The sequence below is a fragment of the Rhinolophus hipposideros genome (genome assembly GCF_964194185.1).
Source record: "Rhinolophus hipposideros genome assembly, chromosome: 19".
Taxonomy (NCBI): Eukaryota; Metazoa; Chordata; class Mammalia; order Chiroptera; family Rhinolophidae; genus Rhinolophus; species Rhinolophus hipposideros.
This window is the reverse complement of record NC_138065.1, coordinates 46635306-46661004: the sequence shown is the minus strand read 5'-3', so window position 1 is coordinate 46661004 and position 25699 is coordinate 46635306. Positions and strand designations below refer to the sequence as shown.

Here is a 25699-nt window from a genome sequence, read left to right as displayed (position 1 = left end):
TTAAAAATAAAATAATATATATAAACATATATGTTCTTAAGTTTGTTTTAAAAAAAAGAAAAGCAATAATATACTAAGCTTTACTATCTAATAGTAAACCAATAAAAACAATGAATTGAAATTTATAAAAAATAGTAATAAGAGTTGAAACATACGGTGCTACTCACTGAGTGGTCCAATTTGAACCTCTTTTCCTCAAACCTTTGCTTCTGTTTGAGAATGAGCTCATTCACTGAAAACAAAAACAAAACAAAAAGCACACATAATTTGTATTTTGTTAAAGATATCATCTAATTGTCCTGTTTAGATGAATTCCATTTTAATCTTAAAAAGCCCCAAATTAAAAAGATGCTAAGCAGAAAATACTGGGTTTTTATTTTATTTCAAATTAGAAAGTTTTGCCAGAGGTTATTACAGCTTGAACTATTACTATGATTACTACTGCTATTACTACGGCAGGAGAATTCTTCAGACTATGTACCTGCTCTTACATGTTTAAATGATGACACTACTGACACTTGGAGAGAGACAATTCTTCATGTGTGAGGCTGTCCCACGCTCTCTACATGGTAACTGGTTGATTCTATGAGGTAGGCACTAAAGATTTCTAGTTGTTCTTTTGTTTGTGACTTTTCTACACATATCATGGCAGACACTATCCAAAATCTATCCCACCCTTTTATTTAAATAACAACATGATTTTTTTCCAAGTATCAGAGTATCACATACTTTCAGAGGCTACAACCCTCCTGAGACACCCGGGATGATTCTTGACTAAGCTAAGCGAATCTAATCATTTACACTCTTGCCAATGATTGACTTGGGGTTAAGTATGTGATGTACGGTAGTTTTGACTAATGGGGGTATGCTGTCTTTTGGAAATAGGAGAAAAACAAGTTCTTTCTCTGCCTTTATTAAGGGATAATATCTAGAACTCCTTAGAGCCATCACACAATCTTGAGGGGAGCTACCCAGAGGACCAACAATATGAGAGGGATGGAAGAACAGAAAGATGTAAAGAACATGATACTATCACTGAGCCACAGAATTAACTAGTTCTAGAAATTCTTTTTGTATGTTTACATCTTCCTTAATGTTTAAGCCACTTTTAATTCGATTGTTCTGTCTTTAACAGCCAACTGATTTTTAAAAATGATAAAGGGAAACTAGCACTAGACTAGGTAGGGACTTTAATTTATAGACATAATCCCATGGGTTACTACCCCCATATTAGAGATGAAGGAATATTAGAGCAAGAGCATAGGAACCTTTATCATGGTGACATACAGTACAAGGCAGAGTTGGGATACAAATCCATCTAATATTTTCCATTAAACTACCATCCAAATATAAATATTTTCAAACAAGTGAGGGACCAAGCCCACACTAAGGATCTACTCTTCAAAGATAAGTAAGACTCAATCCAAGACTCAAGGAACTCAGAATAGGAAGACAGATATATATGACACAGTAGTTGTAATATAATATGATAATCATTGCTATCATTGAAACAGATTTACAAAGAACACAAGACAAAGATCAATCAAAAATTAATGAGCAGGCTTCACAAAAAAGGTGACTTTAGAATTGGGCCAAAACAGACACACAGAGATTCAATAAACAGAAAGAGAAGTGGGAAAGAATTCAGATGGTGGGGGGGGGGAGCGAGGGGCAAAGTCATAAAACAGTAGGAGATAAAATGATTTAAAATCAATATGGCTGAAACACAGGGTCACAGTGATTTTGTTAATGATTAACAGCAGCTAAGAACTAAGATTGGAAACGTAGACAGATTGGAGCCTGATTCTGAAGAACCTGGTATGCATCTCACAAGCAAAGTTATTATAATCCAGGGAAGATAAAGGAGGCAGCTAGAAATAACGTAGTACTGGGAATAAAGAGGAGCAGCACACAAATGAGAGTTTAATGTTTCAGTTACCATGTGAATTAAAACTGTGACTTAAATAATTGTAATTTGCCTTTTACCAAGAAATTTAATAAACCACTCAACCTGAAAGATAGTCTAAATCCATAATTATAATTCTGTGGATCTTTATAACAACCACAGTACTAAGAACAAACAATGCATTTCTACCGCTAAATCTTCCGTTCTAGCAACGGTGTTTTGAGAGCCAGGATAGTAATAGCAAAAGCACAGCCCACTGAGCCATACTGCTTACGCAGGACCAAATCCCAGTTCCATCACTTACTGTCTGTGTAACTACACGAGTTACTCAGCCTCTTTGGGCTTTAGTTTTCTCACGTGAGGAATGACGATAACAATAGTGCCCATCCTGTAGGACTGAGACTTAAATGAGTTATTGTAGAGAAAGCACTTAGAACAGGATAAAAATATGTGGGAGATATGCAATTTTAGTAGTAGTTCAAACAGAAAAGGAATGAATGAAATGTCTCATTGATAACAAAGTGTCTATTTTCAAATCAATGATAAGTATAAATCACTGATGTTTAGATTCCACTGGATACATTTCAAAGAGATCACAGTTTCATTTTTAGATAACCGTATTTACAATACTCCTAAAATTACATCCACTTAAAACTTATGAAGAAAAATTCTGGATTCTAATTTAAAATATGTGTGAAAACACATCATTTTTCAGAATTTTTACTTGGGTCACCCAAGCAAAAATGTTTAAAAACCAGTGGTACAGACAATGTGTAGCCCAGCCCTCTACCTATGACTCAAGTAAATAGCGTTAAAAGTGAAGGGTCCTAAACTCATCAATAAAAAAAGTGCAAGGGGACCTAAAATACTTCAGAATCATGTAACATATATTTAGTTTACCGTGCTCAGGTCTTTAAAAGGCTCAGGTCTTCTTAACCTAACCAAGTGCAGGCACCATACAAATCATGTAATCTCAAACTAAAACAATGGGAAGATATAACTTAGAACTGAGTTTTTCTAACAGTGGTATTCCCTTTCAGAAACAGATCTCAGTGGCATGCTGTGTGCACGGGAAACACAATCCCTATCTACCTACTGTGAGAACCTAAGGATTTAATCACAACTGTACAAAGACAAAGACTGGTGATGAACAGAAAAACAGAAATAGCTACATCAGGATGAAATGTTATTTGCATGGCTGACATATATAATCTCACTGGAAGCTGCACTATAATTAAAATCCTTCACAAATATTTATGCTCCAATTATCTAAAACCAAAATTTTTTATCCATAAAAAGAGAAAGTTAAAAACTAGATCATCACCAAGATAATTTCTAGCTTAGAAAATCAGCAATTGTGAATTCACTATTCACTGGATACATGTATTTGAGAATACATACACAAAATGTATTAAATCACTTTCCAGCGTAAACAGTACATTTTTATATTCCTTCTATTCTAGTGTATAGTGCTCACTCTCACCATTTAGAAATTCACAGAAGCGAATTTCTAACTTATGGACTCATTAAGGAATGTTGCTTGAAACATTTAGTAAACACCAAATCTTCAGAACATTAGATCCCTTTCTGTATTTAACCATTCCAAAACAAGAGGTACTTTCCAAAGTTAGGACAACTGATAGAAAAGTGATTCGAGAGCCCACATGGCAGCATCAACCCAAGTTCAGACAAAGGACTCAGCTTTGCAGGACTTTCTTTTCTCTGTTATCTAACCTAGGGACCCATAAAGTCCAGTCCTGCAGACTATCATGTCACCCAGTATTTCCCCCTTTTTTAAGTTCCTTCTCGAAGTTTGTCATAAGACTTTATCTATCTAGAAGAACTTAGTATTCCAACAGAAAAACTTTAAAATATTTCCTTCAGGGTTCCTTTCTGCTGTGCAATCACCCAGCGATGAAAAGATACTGAATTGTGGTGAAAAGTGAAAGAGAAAAGAGGACTGGAGCCAATGTAATTTTAGAGCAGAAGTAAAAAGGAAAGCCATAGCTGAAAAGGCTCAAATTTATGATTTATTATAAACCACCACTTGAGCTGAACAAAATCAAACTGCAATGGAAGCACTGGCAGGTCAGAATCTAATATACAAGTAGACATCACACCCGAATTCTGAGTGTGTTACTCTTTAGAATGAAGAATTAAACACACCCAATAGTAAACATACCCAATAGTACCTTACTTCATGCCTACCCATATCTGAAAAGTAATCTCTGGAAAATTAACTTTCATTTCCAAAAACTCAATTTAAAGATTTCCCATAATATCTTAGGCTTTTCAACATGTAGAACTCTCAGATGTTCGCAATTGATTTCTAAGTAGATATTATTCCCAACCGTTTACCATTTACCTTAAGGGTTCTTTATTTGTGTCTCTCTTCTCCAGCTATCATTCCTCTCTCAAAAGTTCTATATCCATGTCTATTTTCCCCAGATCTTACTTTCTAATTGTTTCCCATGACACAGACTCTCTGCCCCCATTCAGGAATCCTCATATCCAAGGTTTTTTGTTTGTTTGTTTGTTTTGGTTTTTGTCCTTTTCTCTCTCCATGAACCCATTCTTGTGTTGCTTCTCACCTCTGCCCCAGAAGCAGAAACAGTAGAAATGCACAAACTATATAAAGAGATTTTCTGAACATCTGACATTCTTCTTAGGCTCACATTCTGTCCGGACATCTATGCAAGTTTCTAAGAGTTGTGTCGATTTTTTTTTTAATGAAACTTAAAAATAATATGATATGGTACTAACAACATATGGTACGGAGTCTGTCACAACCCAAGTAAGACTGGGGAAAGCACCTGTGAGTAGGAAAGAGAGACTTGCTTACCTCTATGTCTTCTGAATAAATTAGTGTTAGCACTCACGCTGGCTGAAAGAATATTTAAAAAAATATCATTCCAAAGACTCACCCAAGAAATTAGGATACAGATGGTCAATATTATCCACGACATAGTTACACTTGGGACATCTATTATTGTCCTCCAAACTCTGATGAATACACTTGTAGCTATTAGCAGAGAAAAAATAAAATAGGTTTGATTAAATCAGTGATAGATTAATAAATTAGTCACACAAAAAAATGCCTATCAGTGTTCTATTCCTCATTTTCAACATAAGTAATAAAACAGTTACCAATTTATTTCAGCTTATATTTTTCATCATAAAGAAGATACATAGGGCATTTATTAGATAGTAGTATACAAAAGTTTTTGAAAAATAAACTCAAGTAACAAATCTACTGAATATAAAATTTAAAAAGATGTAATAACTTTTAAGTTTATGCAATTTAAATAGTATATAACAACACCAAGAAAAGCAAATGGCTATGATTTTAGTTAAGCAAGCAGACCGTTCATGTTCTTGGAGTGCTGATATCCTTAATACAAAAAAGAGTGCATTCAGGTAAAAAAGAAAATAAGAGAAAAATAGGAAAATCAACAAGACAAACATTAATAAACATGAGAAAATCATCACCTTCACTAGGACAAAAAATTAATTTAAAATTATATACTAGTTTTTACCAATCAGAGTGGAAACATAAAGAAACTACTGTCAGACTTAAGGAGTTATGTTATGTGTGGATGTGAACAAACTCATGTCCTGCTGCAGGAACTGTAACTGGCGCCATGTTGTTGGAAGGCAAGTTACATGGGAAACTTGAAGGCTGTGCACCCCCCTGACGTAGTGATTTTACTGCTAGGAATTTTACCCTAAGGAAATAAGCAGAACTATACAGTATGTAGAAAGAAGTTCAACTCAAGGTTATCTGTAAATAACAAAATAAATTAGAAGCAACCAAAACACTAGAAAATTGACTAAATAAATTTGTAACGCTCAATCCAATGCAATGTATACAGCCAATAAAAATAATCTAACAACTATTAATAGTTATAGCTGAAGAAATGTGATTAAGAGACATTTTCCTTTTCTTACCTTACATATTTATGAAATGTTTGGCTTTTTACAGTTGTGTATTATCTCATAATTTAAAAAAAAAAACTTTTAAAATATTGTTCAACCAAATCACAGAGAAATATAAAATTGACATTAGGAAAAAAGTCACTATATTGCTATATTACAGGATAAAAATGACAATCTCTAATACAGTGAATACTGTATAATCCCATTTCTATTAAAAACAATTGTTTGTGTATATTTAAAATAAACCTAAAAAGATATTCATCATAATGTTAAACAGTATATGTCTCTGGGTTGTGTAATTGTGGGAAATTTTTTCTTTGTACATGTCTTTAATTCAAGTTTCCATAGTAAACATGTATTGCTCCTAACAATTAGGGGGAAAAAAGATATTTCTAAGAAATTACAAAGTTGATTTATAAAGATAATTCCTAAAAAAGAAAGTACTTCTCTTATTCTATACCCGAATTACCATAAATGATTTCAGCTTTATAAACTGAAGTTGATTTTTATATGTACCTACAACCTTCCACTTTATCAAAACAAAAACAAAAACCTACATCAGTCAGGTTTCTGTTTTAGTTACCAACTATTTTCTCATCTCACATTTGTTACATTCAAGGTAAGTAAAAAGAAGGACGTTATGTAGCAGTGGAGCAGTAGTCTTTGGCCCCGCACAGGGGCCTAAAGATTACGGTAAATGCCTGGCAAGTAACAGGTATTCAAGTATATACTGAACGATGACTTGCACAATGTTCCAGAAATAACATCATAGCCTCTTGCAACTATGACAAGGCTAGAATTACCATATTACCACAAAATAAGCTACACAAAGGACACAAAATTTCCTACATGGAAATTTCAATGAAGGAAACAACATACTAAATGTTTTTATTTTTATTGCAAAAGAGAATGATAAAGTATATATCCAAATATAATAAAGAGCCCCAACATGAAAAAATGTATAATCTGCTTAGGGAAAAAGGAAATGAGTTAATATTACCAAAAAACATTCCCACATGACAAGACTCAACCCTTAAAAAAATCTGTAAGTCCAAATAAAGCAAGTCATGAACAAGAGAAACTGGGAAGGTTATTAAAGATAGGAGATAGGGGTTGACAGATAAGCAGAAGGACATTTTGGGTTTTAGCAAATGACTTTTATAAAGAAATGGTAGTTAGAAAATGGGCAAATAATATGACAAGAAGAACAAGGTACGTTGTGAAACCAGAGAGTTTGTCAGTATACAAGATGATATCCTGGAATCCCACAGAACACCTTCCTTTCCTTTTTCCAGTATCCTAATCACATTCCTTGTCAGTAGGTTTCCTACCACATCACCCTCTCCTAGAAGAAAAAACAGTCTGGGACACAACCAGAACGAACTGAACTATCTTCAGGAACAAACATGCCAGTGACTTTTCTGCATTGTACTTAAAAATATTCATCTATACTATAAAATTAAAATACAGCAAATTACATACCACTGTGTAAAACCGAAGTGACAAGATGCATCAAGCTTATCTTATAGCATCTATTACATCACTAGCACCCCAAAGTAGACCAGCCCTATTTGAGAAACAGTAACTATCTTATTTTGTACTAACTTGTGTACGTGTCTGTGAGTCCCTCTTCAATGTGCTCAATAAAAGCAGAGATCTGTTTTACTTACCTATGCACAATATCCTGTTAAAGAGTTGGAACTCAGTAAATGTTGAATAAATGAAAAAAATAGGTATAACCAAAAAAGAAACACTGCCTCCGAGTCATACAAAACTCGACGAGAAATTCTCAGTATTTCTTACCACAGTAACTCTAATTCATTCTCATTCATCTGATTTACTCATACTTGATCATCACCAGTCCAAACGCAATGTTTCAGATTCCAAAAGAAGGATAAATGTCTAGACTAGTGATGAAAACAGGTGGGCATAAAGAGGTAAAAGGGATCTTGGATCCACCTGAGAAGTTTTCAGTAACTATTCACACTGAAACTCTTAAAAAATATTATTCAGTACCACGGTGTGCTGACATAAATGGGTACCTGTGTCCTCTATTACGTGGTCATACGTAATAACCAAGTATAAAGACAGATGAACAGAAAGGTGCAAGATGATGAATTAGTCAAAAGTCCCAAAAGGCAAGCTGGCATTAGGCTTGATCACAGATATGCTGGCAGATGACAATACTGAGAGAACCTGTTAATTACAAGTTACTTGAACTGAAGCCAATAGTAACTGAAGACTTGGTCGACACGAGGTCCGAGAAGCAAGGTGCAGGGGATAAGCTGAAGGCAGCAAGGGGGCAAAGAGAAAGAGCAAACCTCGTCTCTCTGTCGTATAGAAGCCCCAGTTTTTACTGTATCACTGAGTCTCAGCGAGGCTACAGCTGATCCCTGACTCACTGTCAAGTGGGGATGAAGAAAGTGAAAGAAGTTCCTGTCATCTTATCTCCAACCTCCTACTGGAAAAGACTTAACCATTTCTAAGTGGGACAAGGGATAAATAGCTGACGCAGTCCAATTTAATGTAGTGTTAATAACTGGATGGAGCCTTGAAGTGGGATATGGTTTGGCTCCCGATTACCAGAGGAGGTTCAAGTCAGCAAAGGACTACTGTTCATGACTGACGTTCCACAGGCCTCACTTGTCAGGATAGGGTAAATAATTATGAGCTTTTGCTTTAAGCAAAAGTACAAACATGTTTCACCATCTAGCAATTCTGACGATGGGAGTGCCAGCCTACACATTAGCTCCTGCCAAGTTATGGTCTCTGTGCCACCCAAATCAGCTCTCTGGTAGACACTGTAAAACACATTCACATCGGAGTGTCACATAATAACTCTAATTGTAACAAGGATTATTAAGCTTGAACTATATTTATTTGAAGGGGGAACAAGGAATTTAAGGAATCAACAGAGCTTTCCCATGACGATGACACAGACACACCATGAAGATTACAGGGCTCACTGCAAAGGCCAGGCCTGTCTAGTTACTAACTCAATCAGTGATTGATTACACCTCACAACACAGTCTAGCAAGATTATTGAACTGATTCAGCAGAGTCTTCATTCACCTTTTTAAAACGATACAGTGAATACATAAATTAGAGGACGGCAGTTAGGAGAAATTAAAGGCTCACTTCACACTCTAACCCTTTACCACCTTCAAATCTGTGAAAGCAGAGGTGCCGGAATAGGAAGAAGACAGGGGAGGGAGGTAGAGAGCAGCAGCAGAAGAGGCAGGCTGAGCGACTTAACAAAAGTAGGGAGTTTTAAAGCCAGAACTAGAACCCTGGTCTACTGACTTCAACAGGTTGCTCCTTTAGCTCTGTATCAGTAGTTCTCAGCTGAAGGCTATTTTGTCTCCTAGGAAATATCTGGCAATGTCTGGAGATAGTTTTGGCTGTCATAACTGGAGGGAGAGGTGATAGTGCTAAACAATCTACAATACCCAGTCACCACGACAAAGAATTCTCTGGTCTGTCACAACTACCAAGGTTGAGAAAGCCTACTCTATCTAAATCACCCACTTTTCCAGAATGATCCAAGTCTAAAGGCTCTAACAGAATACATGGTTTCCCATGGAACGCTAAGGTGCTGACCAATTCATGCACCAAAGAGAACAACAGCAATCAGCCTGAAAAGACCAAGACCACACATGTATCAGCCTAAAAGCAAGATCCGCATGACCAGAATTTCAATAGCAATATGGAACAGAAAGTGACTCATGAACCCCAATAATGACAGTTAAGAAAGCTATTTTTATTCTAAACTTCTTTTTAAATGACTGGCAGATTGAATATACCTATCAATGAAGCATCACACTCCAGATAAAACTAAAGGTCTTACAGAATAGTGATAACACCCCATACTTTTCTTGACCAATTGATAATAACCTACCAGATATCATATTTAACTTCAGGAAAGTTACAGGTCTAACTTCAACATGAATTAGAATACAGTGACTATTATATTATTAGTCAGAAATATCAAGGCTAAAATAATACAACATCAGTGTAAATAATTGATGGAGATGATTGATTGCAAGTAGAATATACCACCCCCAAACAAAAAACAAACAAACAAAAGGAATTAAACATACACAGATTACACACTCTTTAGGATGGCTACTATTTAAAAACAAACAAAAAACAACTACTGGCGAGGATGTGGAAAAACTGGAACCCTTGTGCACTGTTGGTGGAAATGTAAAATGGGACTGCAGCTATATGACTGTTCCTCAAAAAATTAATCATGGTATTACCATGTGATCCAGCAAATCCACTCCTGGGTATGTACCCCAAAGAACTGAAAGTCAGGTATGAAGGAGATATTTATATACCAATGTTTAAAGCAGTATTATTAACAATAGTTAAGAGGTGAAAGTAACCCAAGTGTCCATCAACAAATGAATGGACAAACTATAAAATATACATGCAATGGAAAATTACTCAGCCCTAAAAAGGAGGAAATCCTGACACATGCTATAAGATGAATGAAACTTGAGGACATTATGCTAAGGGAAATAAGCCAGTCACAAAAAAGACAAACACTGTTAGATCCCACTTATGCAAGGTATCAAGAATAGTCAAATTCACAGAGACAGGAAGTAAAATAATGACAGAGGCTGGGGGAAGGGGAAATGGGGAGTTATTGTTTACTGGGTATAGAGTTTCAGTTTTTCAAAATGAAAAAGTTCTGGAGATTGACTGCATAGTAATGTTCACACCTTAACATCATTTAACTTAAAAATGGTAAAGATGGTAAATTTTATTATGGGTATTTTACCACAGCCAAAAATTATTTTAAATACATAGATTAATGTGACATATAATCTAAAGGTAACACTGAGCAAAGTGTTAAGGAAGGAACACAGAATTTTTCTTCATCCTCTACATGCTTTTCCAATGTCCTTTTAGCCTGCTTTCACTCACATCCATCCCCACAAGTGAGTTAAAGGTACTTTACCTGATTACTAAACACCCTGCCCTACCCCGTCCACCCCCCAACACAATTTTCTAAGACAGCAAAGCTCTTTAACAATTAATAAACCCAAAAGTTTTTAAATCTGTAAGGCTTATGGTAAATCTAAGTACTTTACAGAAATTACGCACCAACCATATGCTTACTGCCTTGAGCCGTCAAACCTGTAAAGATATATTAGTCAAAGAAATAATATGATTACAAGATAACCAGCATTAGCTTAAAAAACATAACTTCTCACTGACTACATTTATACACAAGTTTAAGACTGTCAAAAGATAATTTTACTAAAATAAAATCATCTTACCAAAAGCTGTGGCCACATTTCGTCATGTATGCTTCCTCAATCATATCAAAGCAGATAGGGCTAAAAAGAAAATAGAAAAATAATTGATACATTTTTTAAAGTAGAGTGATTACAAACTGGAAAAGGCCAGCAACAATACCAACAAAATCATATTTCTCTATATAGCTAAGTCTTCAAACATCTTACCAATGAGATGAAATTTCTATTGAGCTGAATGAATTGTAGGGGATTGTGGGTAAAATAGCAATTTGTTCAAGATGGCCCTAAGGGCCATCAAACTTGAAAATTTAATGAGTAAATTAAAATGGCCCCAATACTTTAACTCGCTCATAATTTTTTTGTGTGTGTGTGGGGCTCGCTCATAATTTTTAACAGTGCAATTCAATCACGAGAGTCCTTAAGAAAGTTCTATCATCTTCTTTGATCATCCCTAAACTCAAAAATACTTACCTCGACCTACTAACCTAAATGCTCTATTTTATTTACTACGGAAAGAAAACTAATTCCCTGAATCATAAATTTACAATTCCAATTTCATATAACTCTTCTAGGTAATTAAGACAGCAGTGATAAAACTTAAAATAGCACAAATTATAGCCATTAAAACAATGACATTAATACATTTAATCCTTTCTACAACGCAGTATTATTACTAAACCCATTCTATGCATGAGGAAATTGAGGTACAGAGATGTTTAAACTCAGGTTCACGTTATTAACCACTATTCTATACTGCTTCCAGACACTATGAGTTAAATACCAAATCATACCAACTATGACGTCATTCTGGCCAACAAATGGTAGTTATCAATCTGAGAGGGTACTGTATACCAGAAAAATGCAAAGCCTTATAAAAAAAGATTTCCCTTTATCCTTCCCTCTTGTTCCTTCCACAAACCCTGGTGAAGTGTCCAGAGATACTACAGCCATCTTGTGACCATGAAAACAAGAACCATAAACTAAGAAGACAGCACACTGGCTCCTTGGTAACACGCTTGAGCAGCCACATCAACCATGGATGGCCATGGTACTGGCATGTTACAGTAACATGTATGTTACTGGCATACAAATTCAATCCTTACTGATTATACATGACACTTAATCTGTAAATTCATACACTCTAAGGAAAATGTCCTTGGTATAATACTACCTTAGAATGTGAGGCTATAAAAAGTTATAAAATCTCAATGTTACAAAAGATCAGAGTTTGACCACATATAATGTGTTGGCTTAGACTGTGTTGGTTTTGTTAACTTCACTTTGCTAGACTGACAAGAAAGAGAAGTCTTCTAAATGTGGGGATTTGGTAATTTTTCTTTGGAGGCAAAAGCCCATCTTACTCCTGCTTGATGGAGTTAAGGGAGCAGGGCTGGGGGGCCCCCCCCGGAAGCGTGTGGATGAGCTGTGCAGGCTGCTCTGTGATCCCAGTTTCTGGTTGAAAGACGCTGAAGAGCAGATCTGGGCTGGAGGTTTTATTTCACAGGCACAGTTGGCCACCAAATGCTCAAAACAGATATATAAAGGCTCAAAACCCAGAGTGGAGGAGACATTTAGCCTCCCACCCCCAAACACCTTTTGAAAGAATTTTGGAGCAGTTTTTTGTTTACAACAAAATTGAGTGGAAAACAAAGAAAACTACATGTCATATAATGTGTAGCACTAACACTGAAAGTTGCATGCAGTACCTAAAAAAGAACTATCACATCAGTTTAAAACAGCAGTTTTTAAGGAATGGCTTCTGAGTAACACATGAATTGAAAGAAGAAAGTCTCCATTCTTTTTACAGAAAACTAGCTCTTTAACCACATTAAAAATCAAGACTTCCAGCAAAAATGGAATTCAACTGAAATTAATCCTAGGTATGCCACTTACAGCTTTCTGATTTGGGGCAAGTCATTTAATCTTTCTAATCCTGTTTTCTTCATTTGTATAACTGGGATGATATTTACATCATAGAATCCTTGTACTGCTTAGCAAAATATCTGTAAGTACTCAGTACAATTCCTAGCATACAATATTCAATAAATAGTAGAATACACAAAAAGAGAATATGGAAAAATCTGCATCAGTGATAGAAACTTGGGAAGAGTGGTATCCATCCAAGCTAAAAACTTCAAGAAATTCCTATTATAAATAGGTAGAACTGAATAAAGATAAAGACTGACCTACCAATCCCCTTCCCAAAAAGGGGATAAAACAACAAAGGAAATATGGAAATACAGAGGCGTTCCTAACAAAACAGCACTAACTCGTCCCAATTTTGAAGGACGAGAATATACCCCAGAGTAGGTTCTGGGAAAAACTGTAAATAATCCATTTAAAACCCATTCCATTCTGCCAATCAATAGCATTCAAGGAAGATGAGCTAGAAGACCTAATCACAAATACAGGCGTAGCTAGTATATGAATTGGCAGCCATGCCAAACATTATACAGATACATGAAATTTTATACAACCCCCAAAACTTTATACAGAACCCAACATTTTTATGCGCTGCCAAAAACTTTTCAGGGACCCCTGACACAGTAGCATCATCAAAGAGGGGGAAGAAATCACATATGGCTTAAACCCCCTGCTGGGGCTGTTCATGTCTCCTGCACCACCGTAACACAAGCAATCCTGCTAAATCAACATGCAAAATAGGAAATCCAATAGGAAAAAATGGGGAAGAAAGTGAATTCTTAATTCACAAAAGGGAAAAACACACTGCTTTTCAAGTATATGGAAAGATGTTCCAACTCGCTAGTAATTAAAAAAAGGAAATTAAAACAATAAAATAACACTTTATTCCCATTAAATCATTAGAAAATTGGAACATCAAGTATGTTAGGGAGGTTATGGAGAAACAAGAATATTCATGCAGACACATTATAGCAACCAACATGCACTGACTATTCATACACTCATGACCACATAATCCCACTCTTGAGATTGTATTTAAATAAGTACAGATATATACATCTATACATCCCTGAGTATATGTACGTGTGTAGTATCTGTATATATATGTAAATGTTTACATACATGCATATGTACTTATGTGTATGTATGTGGCTGTGTGTGTGTGCATGTGTGTGTTTACTGCCAAGAAAAACATGCATATGTGTCAATGGAATATGTATGAGGATACTTGCAACAAGCCAGATATTAATTGTGACAGGAAATCAGAAGCAGCCTAATGCTCATAATTACTAGAATGGAGAAGTAATACGTGCCTGGATATATGCTATAAAACATTATGCAACAGTCATAAGGAATGAACCAAAGGTATATAGAGCAACATAGCTAGATGTGGTTTGTCAAGTGAAAACAGAAATGAAAATGAGATCTGTGGAATAATGCAGTTTATATACATTTAAAACATGCAAAAAATATTTCACAGTGATGCATACATTCAAAGACATATATAAATCACAATAGAATAGAAAACCAAGAGAAGAGGTCAGGAGGATAAGAAATGAAGTGGGGGGAGAAATCCGATCCTTTATTCAATAGGACTTTTCTACATCACCTTTGGATAACTTACTGATATCCAGATATTTTCACACAATACTGTCCATTACTTTGGTGAGGTGGCATTTATTAAGAAAATATATACCGTGTTTCCCTGAAAATAAGACCTAACTGGAAAATAAGCCCTAGCATTATTTTTCAGGATGACATCTCCTGAACATAAGCCCTAATGCGTCTTCTGGAGCAAAAATTAATATAAGACCCAGTCTTATTTTTGGGGAAACATGGTATAATAGAATCAAAAGCCATTGGTATTGGGATCTAAAGCCAGGTTTACATTTAGCCAGCTAAACTACATCTGACTCCAGCTTTAGGAATGTTGCTAAACATGTCTAATTCACCACATCCCAGAATCTCCTCCATTCCTCCCTCCCACTTATAAACATTTAGTTCATAGGAAATAAAACAGTAATTCACAATTGTCTCCGAGACTTTCTTCCAATTTGCTGACACCTACATTCAAGATTTGAGGCAGGCATTTTCTATGTTAACACATCTACACGAAATGACAGCTACGTCCAATGACAACCTAGCCAATAGGAATTTTCAAAAATTCCATCATCTATAACATATAACCCAATTTTCAGATATGTCAAAGTATAAAGAAAAAAAATTCAATTTAGAATCAAAGAAATGTGCTCGCTTCGGCAGCACATATACTAGAATCAAAGAAATATGACAAAGTAAAACAAAGCCAAAGAGGAGTCTTGGATGGTTCAATGGACGAAGTGAAACACAATTAGCTCACTCTACACTCGAGGTCAAAATTTAACTGCAAGCACACTTACCCTTTTATTATATACACTTAGAAAGCTGGGAGGGGGTGATAAATAAAACAATTATTTTCAGATATTAGACAATGGGCAGCAAAGTACTGAAATCTTTAAGGGAAGATGAACAAATGAAGTAAAAACACTACCATAGACCCAGCTTTCTGCTTTCACAGAAAGCTTCAGAAGCCCAAGGATGAAGAACACAAGCATATCACAATAATCTCACTGAGTGCAGGAAGGTTAAATGGTGAAAAATTTACAAGGCAGGACACCACAGAGGAAGGAGCTACAAGAAAAAAGAATTCTACAAATCTATACAGGGTTCTCGTCAAGGCCATTGTTGAATACTAGCAGCCATACAAGTCCAGGGTAAAACTCCACAAGATCAGTTAAAAAATAACCAGGGAGCTATAAAACACAGGGTATTCAACAGAGACCCAGAAGGCTCGTTGGTAGACAAGCTCAGAAAAATGGCTCCTCATAATCCACCCTAAAATTTTTTTAATTTAAATATTTTTTTCATCCTCAAAAGGATCAAACTGATATGTAAGTAACTTAAGTTCCTGCCAGAACAAAGTCCAACACTTTATAAAGAAAACAAAATCTATCTTTATAAAGAAAACAATAATAGAAAGTTTAAAATGTCCACTATCCAATAAATAACTAGACGTGAAATAACAGCAAATGTGACCCATAAATGAGAAAAAACAGTCAATAGAAACAAAGAAATAATGGAATTAGCAGAAAAGAACTTCAAAATATGTATCACATATATGTTCAATGACTTAAAGAAACACATGAATATAATTAAGTGGAAATGGAAAATATAAAAAGAACCAACTGGACCTTTAGAGCTGAAAAATACAGTATCTGAAAACAGCAAAAATGTGGAAACTATGAGAGAGAGTAAAATGCAACTGCTAGAAGTTTAAAAACCACAACACCAGAGACACAGGATTATTTCCATGGGCTCATCAATGCAAGAAACGCAAGTTAAGAAGCAGTTAATCTGAAGATAGGTCAACAGACATTATCCAAGTAACAATACCTACTTTCAATCTTTTGTATGAAAGAAATATTAAAGTGAAAACTATGAATCCTTTAAATGTTCATGAATTCTATGCAAGACACGAGTCATTCCACTGTCCAGTGTATTCACGCTGTATATATTTAGTCGTCATCTCGGATATCAAATTGGTTATCATATTGAGAACACACTCACATAACTTTTATTACAGTATATTGTTCTAACTAATCTATTTTATTACTGTTAATCTCTACTATTCCTAAATTACAAATTAAACTTCATCACAGGTATGAATGTATAGGGAAAAAACATAATATATACAGGGTTCTGTACTGTCCACGGTTTCAGGCACCCACTGGGAGACTTGGAGCATAACCGCTATGGATAAGGGGGGACTACTGCGTTAATACCAGACTAAATAGATTTCAGAACAACAAATACTACCAGGAAGAAAGAGGGACATTTCAAAATGATATGGGGATCAATTCACCAATTTAAATGTGTGTACCCTATTAACAAAGCTTCAAAATACACGAAGCAAAAGCTGACAGAATTAAAAAATGTAGTCAAAGTCACAATTACCATTGGAATAGTTAAGGATTTTTAATACTCCTGTATTAGTAATTGACAGAATAAGTATATAGAAAATCAATTAGGGTGTACAGAATATAAACAACACATCAAACAACTAGACTATTTGACATGTTTAGAATATACCAGCCTACACACAGCAAAATACTCAATTTTTTCAAGTGCATACAAAACATTAACGAAGGTAAAGCTTTTAGTGGACCATGAAACAACTCTCAATAAAAAACTTAAAGAACTAAATTCACAAAAATCATATTGTGGGAACAAAGCTGAATTATATTAGAAATCAATAACAGAATGATATGCAGAAAATTCTCATTTAGAAATTAAACAACATTTCTAAACAACCAATGGTTCAAATAGGAAATCACTATGTTAGACAACAATGTCTGAGATAGGACACAAAAGTCACAAATCATTAAAGAACCAATAAATTGGTTCACTAATGAAATTGGTTCATTAACCAATAAATTGGACTTAAAATTTAAAGCTTTTGCACTTCAAAAGCCAGTGTTAAGAAAATTAAGAGGGAAGTAACATCGTGGGAGAAAATATCACAATACTCAGGACTGACAAAAGATTTGTATCCAGAATTTATAATCTTTACAACTCAAGACAAACAACTTAAGAGAAAAATGGGCAAAAGATTAGAACAGATACTTTATAAAAGATCTGGAAATAGAAAATAAGCTCATGAAAATATGTTCAACATCATTAGTCATTAAGGTAGTGCAAATTATAATAATCAGATACTACTACACACCCACTAGAATGACTAAAAATTGAAAGACTGAAAGCACCAAGTATTGGCAAGAATGTGGAAGTGGAACTTTTATGCAGTCTTGATGGTAGAAGTGCAAAATGATGCAGCCACTTTAGCAAACAGTTTTGCAGTTTCTTATAAACATACACTTTAGCATACAAGCCAGCAAAGTACTCCTAGATATTTACCCAAGAGATGTAAAGACACAGAAACATGAATGTGACAGCTTTCTTCACAAACACCAAAAACTAGACACAAAGAAACTCAAATATCTTTTATCTGATAAATGTATCACAAATCATGTTATATTTAAATAACGGATTACTACTCAGCAGTTAAAAAAAAATTAGTGATACATTTAACATGCAACATTACTGAATCTCAAAAACCGTATGCCAAATGAAAGAAGTCAGACACAAAAGACTACATATTGAATGACTCCATTAATAACTATCCTAAAAAAGGCAAAACTATAGTCATAAAAAATAGATCACTGGTTGGCAGGCCTCAGAGGAAAGAGCAGAAGATTAAGTGCAAGTGAACTTTCTAGGGTGATGGAAATGTTCTATATCTTGATTAGGGTGGTGGTTCCACAGATGTACTAATCTGTCAAAACTCATTTTACTATTCACTTAAAACTGGTGACTTCTATTGTATGTAAATTATGTCGTAATAAATGCTGATTTTAAACAAAATCTCCAGTGTCTGAATAAAGGCAAGGTAACATAATAGTTAAACTTGAGCTCTGAGCCATAATGTCTGGATATAAATACTGACACCATCATTAACTGTATGAACCGAGACAAGTTACATAACCTCTTTGACCATCATTTTCTCATTTATGAAATGGGAATTAATAAAAGTATCTGTACCAAATGGTCACTGCAATGATTGAATAAGTAATATTAAACCCTTAGAATGGTGCCTGGCAAATAACGACAGTTTATATTGGAGCACACATTATTATTAGGAGTAGTTTACCAAAATAATTGTTAGTATAGCACATTCAATCTTCACTTTGGAGTGGACGTTGGCATTTATGATCTTTGAGTTTCAAGCATCTATAAAACAGTTATCTGTATTTTACGAAGCCCACTTTGCCTCATCATCTCTGTTCGAGACAAATGCCCATCCGTAAACTAATACTGAGGCCAGAGGATTCCAAGGCACTAGATTACTGGGGCCTGGGATCATGTGTTCCAACTCTGCATTTGGGGAAGAGCACCCACCCCCAACCACACAGACTAGGAAGAGAGGATGGATTCCCAAAGGTAATACCAGAAATACAATGAACAGAAACCAGACTATCTATTATAATCCATCTTTGTCTATATACATGAATAGAGCCAAAAATCAATTCATGGAACTTAATTATGAAAAATGAAAGGACAATTAACATATATGAGGATATGAAGAGAAAACATGATACCCAATGAAAATATTGAGATGCTAGGGACCTATCCAAATAGAACCTGATACACACATATGTGAAGAAAGACAGAGGGTGAAGAACAAGCAAGGTAAAGGGCAAAGATGGGGAGACATCAAGAATTCGGGAATCATTTTTATTTTGCGTAATACAAATTTTGACAGGAAAGAGAAGACTTTTCTCCCAAGCTACATACAGAAGCTTTGAGGAAAAAGATTTACAGACTAAAATCACTATTTAAAACAGAAAGAAATCACCATCAAGAACAAACATACATGAGCGACAAGGTTTACGGTTATAGTTACTTTAATCAATAACAATTCTTAGATGGAATATGGTCAACTAAGTAATGTCGGTTCATTATCAAAAAAGGTTTATAAAAGGAAAAGGGAGCTACTAAGGATCACCTTCTTTGGTAATGAACTGTACTACTGTAAAAGTACCTCCCTTTCAATTTATCGACCAGAATTCAAGTTAATAGTCTTACATATCCTGCTTCATAATCATCTGTTTCATTTGCTCTACCATTTGATTCACCTAAGTCTTCTGCCAACATTGATACTGATGACCCACAGTCTAATAGAAGGACAATCATGAACTGCTATGGTTTGATGTTGTCCTTCTGCAGAGCACCTTTCACCACCATTGTCGTCCAAATAGCATATGTATTATCAAGCAAAAGAATCAAGTTTCATTTTGCAGATTTAAGGAAGTTCTTGACTGTTACTATAACAATATAATGAAGTCTAGTTTATTTCAGCAGTTGAATATGTTTTAACAGGTCTTTAAATTACATTTAGTTCTATTTATAAAAGCACAATGGTCGAAAAAGGCCACTTCAATTTTCCACTCACTTTCTTATCACAGGGGAAATTATATCCCATAAGTCACTGACTTTCAAAAAATTTCACCTTGATACCCAGTAAGACATACACTGTGCATAAGTATGTAACCAAAAGTTTCATCAAATAAACTTTTTTGTATCGTGACGGGTTCTATGGTATCTCCTGTTTTATTTCACTTTTTAATAGTCTGAAAAACATACTTATAGTAGCAAGAATGGTCAAAAGGTTTCACCTTTAGTGCTAAATGTAATTAATAGGTAATGTCTGCCAAGAGTGCTATGTAGTGAGACAACATCTAAATTCAGACGAATATTTAGCGTGTAAGTGAAGCAATGATGCCAGTATATGATACAATTATGTGATCAAAAAGCCTTTCTTTGCATTAAATCGTGAGCTCCTTAAGGATAGTCTATTATTAATAATTTGATACGAGGCAGTCACATATTTAATAAATTGTTGATCAACTTAATGTAGAGCCTATCTACTTTTTATCAGGCAGATGATTAATCAACCTTCCCACCAGGGGCTTACATCTACCTGAAAATATTTATTTCTGCTGCAACTTAGAGAATAACTGGGACTTGCAGATCATTTCAGGTAGTTGGAAAAGCTAATGCAGAGGCAGTAGTAATGTGACAGAATAAAAGAAGTCGTCTTCCAAATACAGGCTAGATTTACATTTTGGTTAAATGGATGATGTAAGAAAAAATTGAAAAATCAAAGCAAAAAAGACTTTGTTTGAAAGTCAAAGATTTTTCCAACTTCAAGTTAAGGACTACCTCTCCTGTACTATAGTTTCTCCATCTATAAATCACTGTTAGAATTATCTACAGTTTGATAATACCTTCAATTACTTTCAAATGCTTTCAAAATACTTCAAAGTACTTTCAATCCTTTGTATGAAAGAAATATTAAGTGAAAACTACAAATCCCTAAAATGCTCATCAATTCTGCAATATAAACTTATTTTCAAATATGACATAAGTCAAGAGAGGCCAGTATGTGTCACTGAAAATTGGTATTTGACTTTAAATCAACTGTTCTCAAGAAGGAAAAGAAGACATGCCATTATCACCAGGGGAGCATTTGCAAACTACAGTTCCCACTCCAGCCTCCAATTCTGATATGTCCTCTCAGGATGTGAGCAGGCAGACAGGCAGGGGGAGGGAGTGGTTAGGGACAAAAATGTTTATCTCAAGTGATTACGAAACAGCTGTTTCCCTCCAATCTCCCACATTGAAAAACTACTGGGCTAAATACATATACTCAAATTTATGGATCTGGAGTTTTCCAATTCCATACAAAGAAAGCACTAAGTTGAGCATTGGGAGTTCTCCTTTTGTCCCTTAGATGTCCAATCTGAAACAAAGTTATTTAACTTGTTTGTACCTCAACAGAAATATAATTATATTAGTATTATATTAAAATTGGAAGTTCTATGTAACTTCACGGAATTGCTCTAAGGATAAAACAAAATGTGACGTATAAACATAGCTTTAAAATGTAATGAATAAGGAATTATCATCATTATTCAAATCATCCTCCTTTAGATTTGTAAAAGCATAATTTGGATTGGTTCAGTTTGACCTTGAAGCATACAAGACCAGACCAATCACCCAGAGCCAATTAGAAATGAAAAGGATTCCTTGAGCCTTGCCTAATCCCTACTCCAAAAGCTTGGCCAAATCAAATCTAGCTTGAGAATTTGGAAAACAGATTCTCATTAATGAATTCTTCTGAATATTCAACCTCACCAGAAAAAGAAATGGATTAATGAGATTATTAAAGTGAAATATTCAGAATTTTTAGCTAAAGACTCTTAATGGATACTTCCGTATTAGAATATTAAAGAAAACAGAATAATTTAATCAATATGGTTAGGACTCGGGGACTGGATTGAAATTTTTAAAAATTAGGTGGCAGACTAATAAAAATGTAAATAACCTACCCCTCCCCCCAAAAAAAATCAGTGCCAGCTGCTTACATTCACCCAACCTTCTTCAATTCTGGATAAAATGGCCTATCATAAGTACAATAAAACTTATGTGGTGCCCGGCAGACAGAGAGTGCCAAATAAATACCTGCTAAATGAACCACTGATTCCCTTATTCCTCACATCTTTTACACTATTTTGGTGTACCTATATGGATGCTGGCATGTTTTCCTTTAGCCTACTGAAATCCGAAATGAAAATGGTGGCTAAAAAAACTGAATCCTGCAAATTCTCATTTTGTTTCATTAGCTTCTTACCTTATCATATGGCACTCTCTACTGAGTATGAGCACAAACACCTTAGACCCAACCGTGAGCTGCTTATTTATAAATAACAATCACAATTATAGCCCAGTTTCAATGAAAAATGAATTAATTCTGAATCTAGAATAATTTAAGACCAAAGAAAACATCTGAATAGACATTATTACTGCAAGAACTAGAAACTGTAAGTCTAATCAATAACTTCCCATCGTATTTGATCTTTGAACAGGAGGGCTAGGGGCACCGACCCCCGCACCATCAAAAATCTGCTTTTAACTTTCGACTCTATGGATGGCCCTTTGCATAGTGAATTCAACCAATTGCAGATGGAAAATAGAATTTTCTACCTGAGGTTAGGAATGTGAAAATACTGTCTTTGGTTAGTGATTGGTTGGATCTACAGATGCGAAACCAAGGATACAGGGCCAATTGTATTTACTGAAAAATACCGAAGTATATAACTGGACCCACACAGTTCAAACCTGTGATGTTCAGGGGTCAACTGTAATGACAACAAACTCCGATCAGCTTCGACCCTGAAGTGAATCAACTTCCCCTATAATGACAGTTGCAAGCCAACTTCCTACACCATTAATATTCTAAATCCACATACAATTTCCTCCAGGAAAAGGCACCAAATCCTACCAGTTAGCTGGTAAATTTCACTCTGCTAAAGGCAATTCCTTTCTCACAATTCTACTACTTGCCTGGGTTTTGGATACAGAAATCCAGTGAAAATCCAGAAACACTCTCAACAAGACAATCAAGTCCGTGTTTCACTTCACAGGGCTGAGCCCTCTCTGACAAACACAGAACCGCACACCACTACGGTGCACCATGCAGGACGGCACTCAAGCAGGGCTGACAAAACGTCCAACATCTGGCGTTCCTCGAACCAGACGTCGCAGGGCAGTCTACCGTGGTCCAGGAGGGCAGCGGCCACATCCGACACGGGGATGACATTCAGTCAACGTGCTTCCCTATTTCAAGATACTCAGTTGAGAAGTGACTTTTTTGGTGAACAGACTTTCTTGACAGATTTACACGCGGCCTGCCCTTTGCAGTAGGAGGAGATGTTTATCCATGCACACCATGGACACCTACGTGAAACACCACTTCTTAACACACGCACACCCAGGTGACCACACCTGCCATCGGCCAACTCCGGCCAACAACCGCAGCCCTCGGCATCCCAGGGGGCGTACCCCTCGCCCTGTAACCGGCCATCGGGCTACCCGGACAGCGCGGCCACCGGCCAGCAGAACACTCCAGGCCGCACCTCCTGCCCAACTCTCCCCTTTATGCGTGACCCGTACCCGACTTTCCATCGTGGCCCTCGCTCTCAGCCCCGGACTCTCCGCTTCCTCCTCCGCCGGCCCCACCTCCCCGGCGCCCACCCCGCCCGGCACACCCCGCCCGGCCCCGCACGCCCGGCCCCCCAGCCCCGCACACCCGACCCCGCACACCCGCCCGGCCCCGCACGCCTGGCCCCGCACACCCGCCCGGCCCCGCACGCCTGGCCCCGCACACCCGCCCGGCCCCGCACACCCGGTCCCGCACGCCCGGCCCCCCAGCCCCGCACACCCGGACCCCCGGCCCCGCACGCCCGCCCGGCCCCGCACGCCTGGCCCCGCACACCCGCCCGGCCCCGCACACCCGGTCCCGCACGCCCGGCCCCCCAGCCCCGCACACCCGACCCCGCACACCCGGACCCCCGGCCCCGCACGCCCGCCCCCCAGCCCCGCACGCCCGCCCGGCCCCGCACGCCCGGCCCCCCAGCCCCGCACACCCGACCCCGCACACCCGGACCCCCGGCCCCGCACGCCCGCCCCCCAGCCCCGCACGCCCGCCCGGCCCCGCACGCCCGGCCCCCCAGCCCCGCACACCCGACCCCGCACACCCGGACCCCCGGCCCCGCACGCCCGCCCCCCAGCCCCGCACGCCCGCCCGGCCCCGCACGCCCGGCCCCCCAGCCCCGCACACCCGACCCCGCACACCCGGACCCCCGGCCCCGCACGCCCGCCCCCCGGCCCCGCACGCCCGCCCGGCCCCGCACGCCCGCCCCCCGGCCCCGCACGCCCGCCCCCCGGCCCCCCCCCGGCAGACGCGCAGAAGGCGGCGGCGGGGCGGGGGCCGCCCTTCACACCCACCAGACGAAGTCGTTGCTTTTGTCCTCGTACGAGTTGAGCAGCCCGTTGCACAGAGGGGCGAGCAGAGGCCGCTTCCTGCTGCCGCCGCCGAGGCTGGAAGTGCCGCCGCCGCCGCCGGCGCTGGGCCTGGGCGCGCAGCTGAGCCGGGACAGGCCCGCGGACACCACGCCGCCGCCGCTGCCTCGGCCGCTGCCCGACACGGCGGGCGCCACCAGCACGGGCCGCCCCGGGGCCCCGAGGCCGCCGGAGCCCGCGGCCTGCGCCGCCCCGCCGGACCCCAGCGCCGCCGCCGCCGCGGAAGGGGGCGACGGGGAGGAGGACAAGGACGAGGAGGCGGAAGTCACCGACGAGGCCGCCGAGGAGCCGGGGCTGGTCCCCGCGGAGCCCGAGCCGGCCTGGCGGCTCCCAGACATCGTGCCTCCCTCCCCTCCGGCGGGGCGCTCGGAGGAGAGGGACCGCGACCCGCCGCCGCTCCCTGCCTCCGCCTCAGTGCATCGTGAGCACGCGCGCCGCGCCGGACGCGGGGCTGGGGAACAATCAAGTCGGTGCTGGCGAGGCGACCCCACGACAGCGTCCGACGGGAGGGGGCGGAGGAAACGACCGCGGCACCGGGGCCACCCGCCGCTCCCGAGGCCGCCGCCGCCGCCGCCGCGGTCCCAGCCGCAGCCAACCCGGGCGCGCCGAGGGCCGGCCGTGCGCGTGCGCGAGCGGCGGAAGGGGCGGGGACGGCGGCGGACCCGACTTTAAACGCGGCCCGGGCGGCGCTCAGACACGCCCGGCGCGCCGTCCACGACGGCGGCGGCGGCCTGGCACGACCGTCGCCCTCGCCCAGAGCTGTTTTCGTTCGTGACGTACCGGAGGGCAGGCCGTCGTCAGGGGTGACACGCCTGCAGCGGGCGGAATGAATGGTCGCGGTGGCCGAGCGATGGAGGGGGAGGGCGTGCAAAGCGAGTGCGCACGCGCGCCCCGCGTTTCCCAGGGGCCCCGCTCCCGGCGGAGCCGCCGCACCACGCATGCGTGCGCGGGAGCCGCATTCCTCAACGTGGAGCGGGAGCGGTGGCCGCTGCCGGGGAGGCAGGCGGTGCAAACCGGCGGCGAGGGCGTGACAGGTGCTTGCGAGTGGCGGAGTGAAGGCTCCGCAGACGGGGCCACGTGCACATCACCTGGAAGCTCCGCGCAGTGGGAAAGAGCACGGGACCGCGAGGCGGGGACGCGGGGACGC

At 39.2% G+C, this 25699-nt stretch overlaps 1 protein-coding gene across 5 annotated transcripts in view; it reads right to left on the bottom strand.

Annotated features, from left to right (window-relative positions):
- The window catches only part of COP1 (COP1 E3 ubiquitin ligase), a 116192-nt gene extending 90790 nt beyond the window's left edge, over positions 1-25402 (bottom strand). For 2 of the 5 annotated variants that reach the window (XM_081026825.1, XM_081026827.1), the window contains exons 1-4: positions 24478-25027; positions 11131-11190; positions 4831-4928; positions 156-232 (exon numbers count right to left, since the gene is read on the bottom strand). In XM_081026825.1, the coding sequence (XP_080882951.1) occupies positions 156-232; positions 4831-4928; positions 11131-11190; positions 24478-24890 (648 nt within the window). In that variant the 5' untranslated portion in view covers positions 24891-25027. Of the gene's footprint in view, positions 1-155; positions 233-4830; positions 4929-11130; positions 11191-24477; positions 25028-25332 lie in introns of those variants that run through there. The other 3 variants (XM_081026826.1, XM_081026828.1, XM_081026829.1) reach the window with 2 other exon arrangements.
- Between the last annotated feature and the right edge of the window lie 297 nt (positions 25403-25699).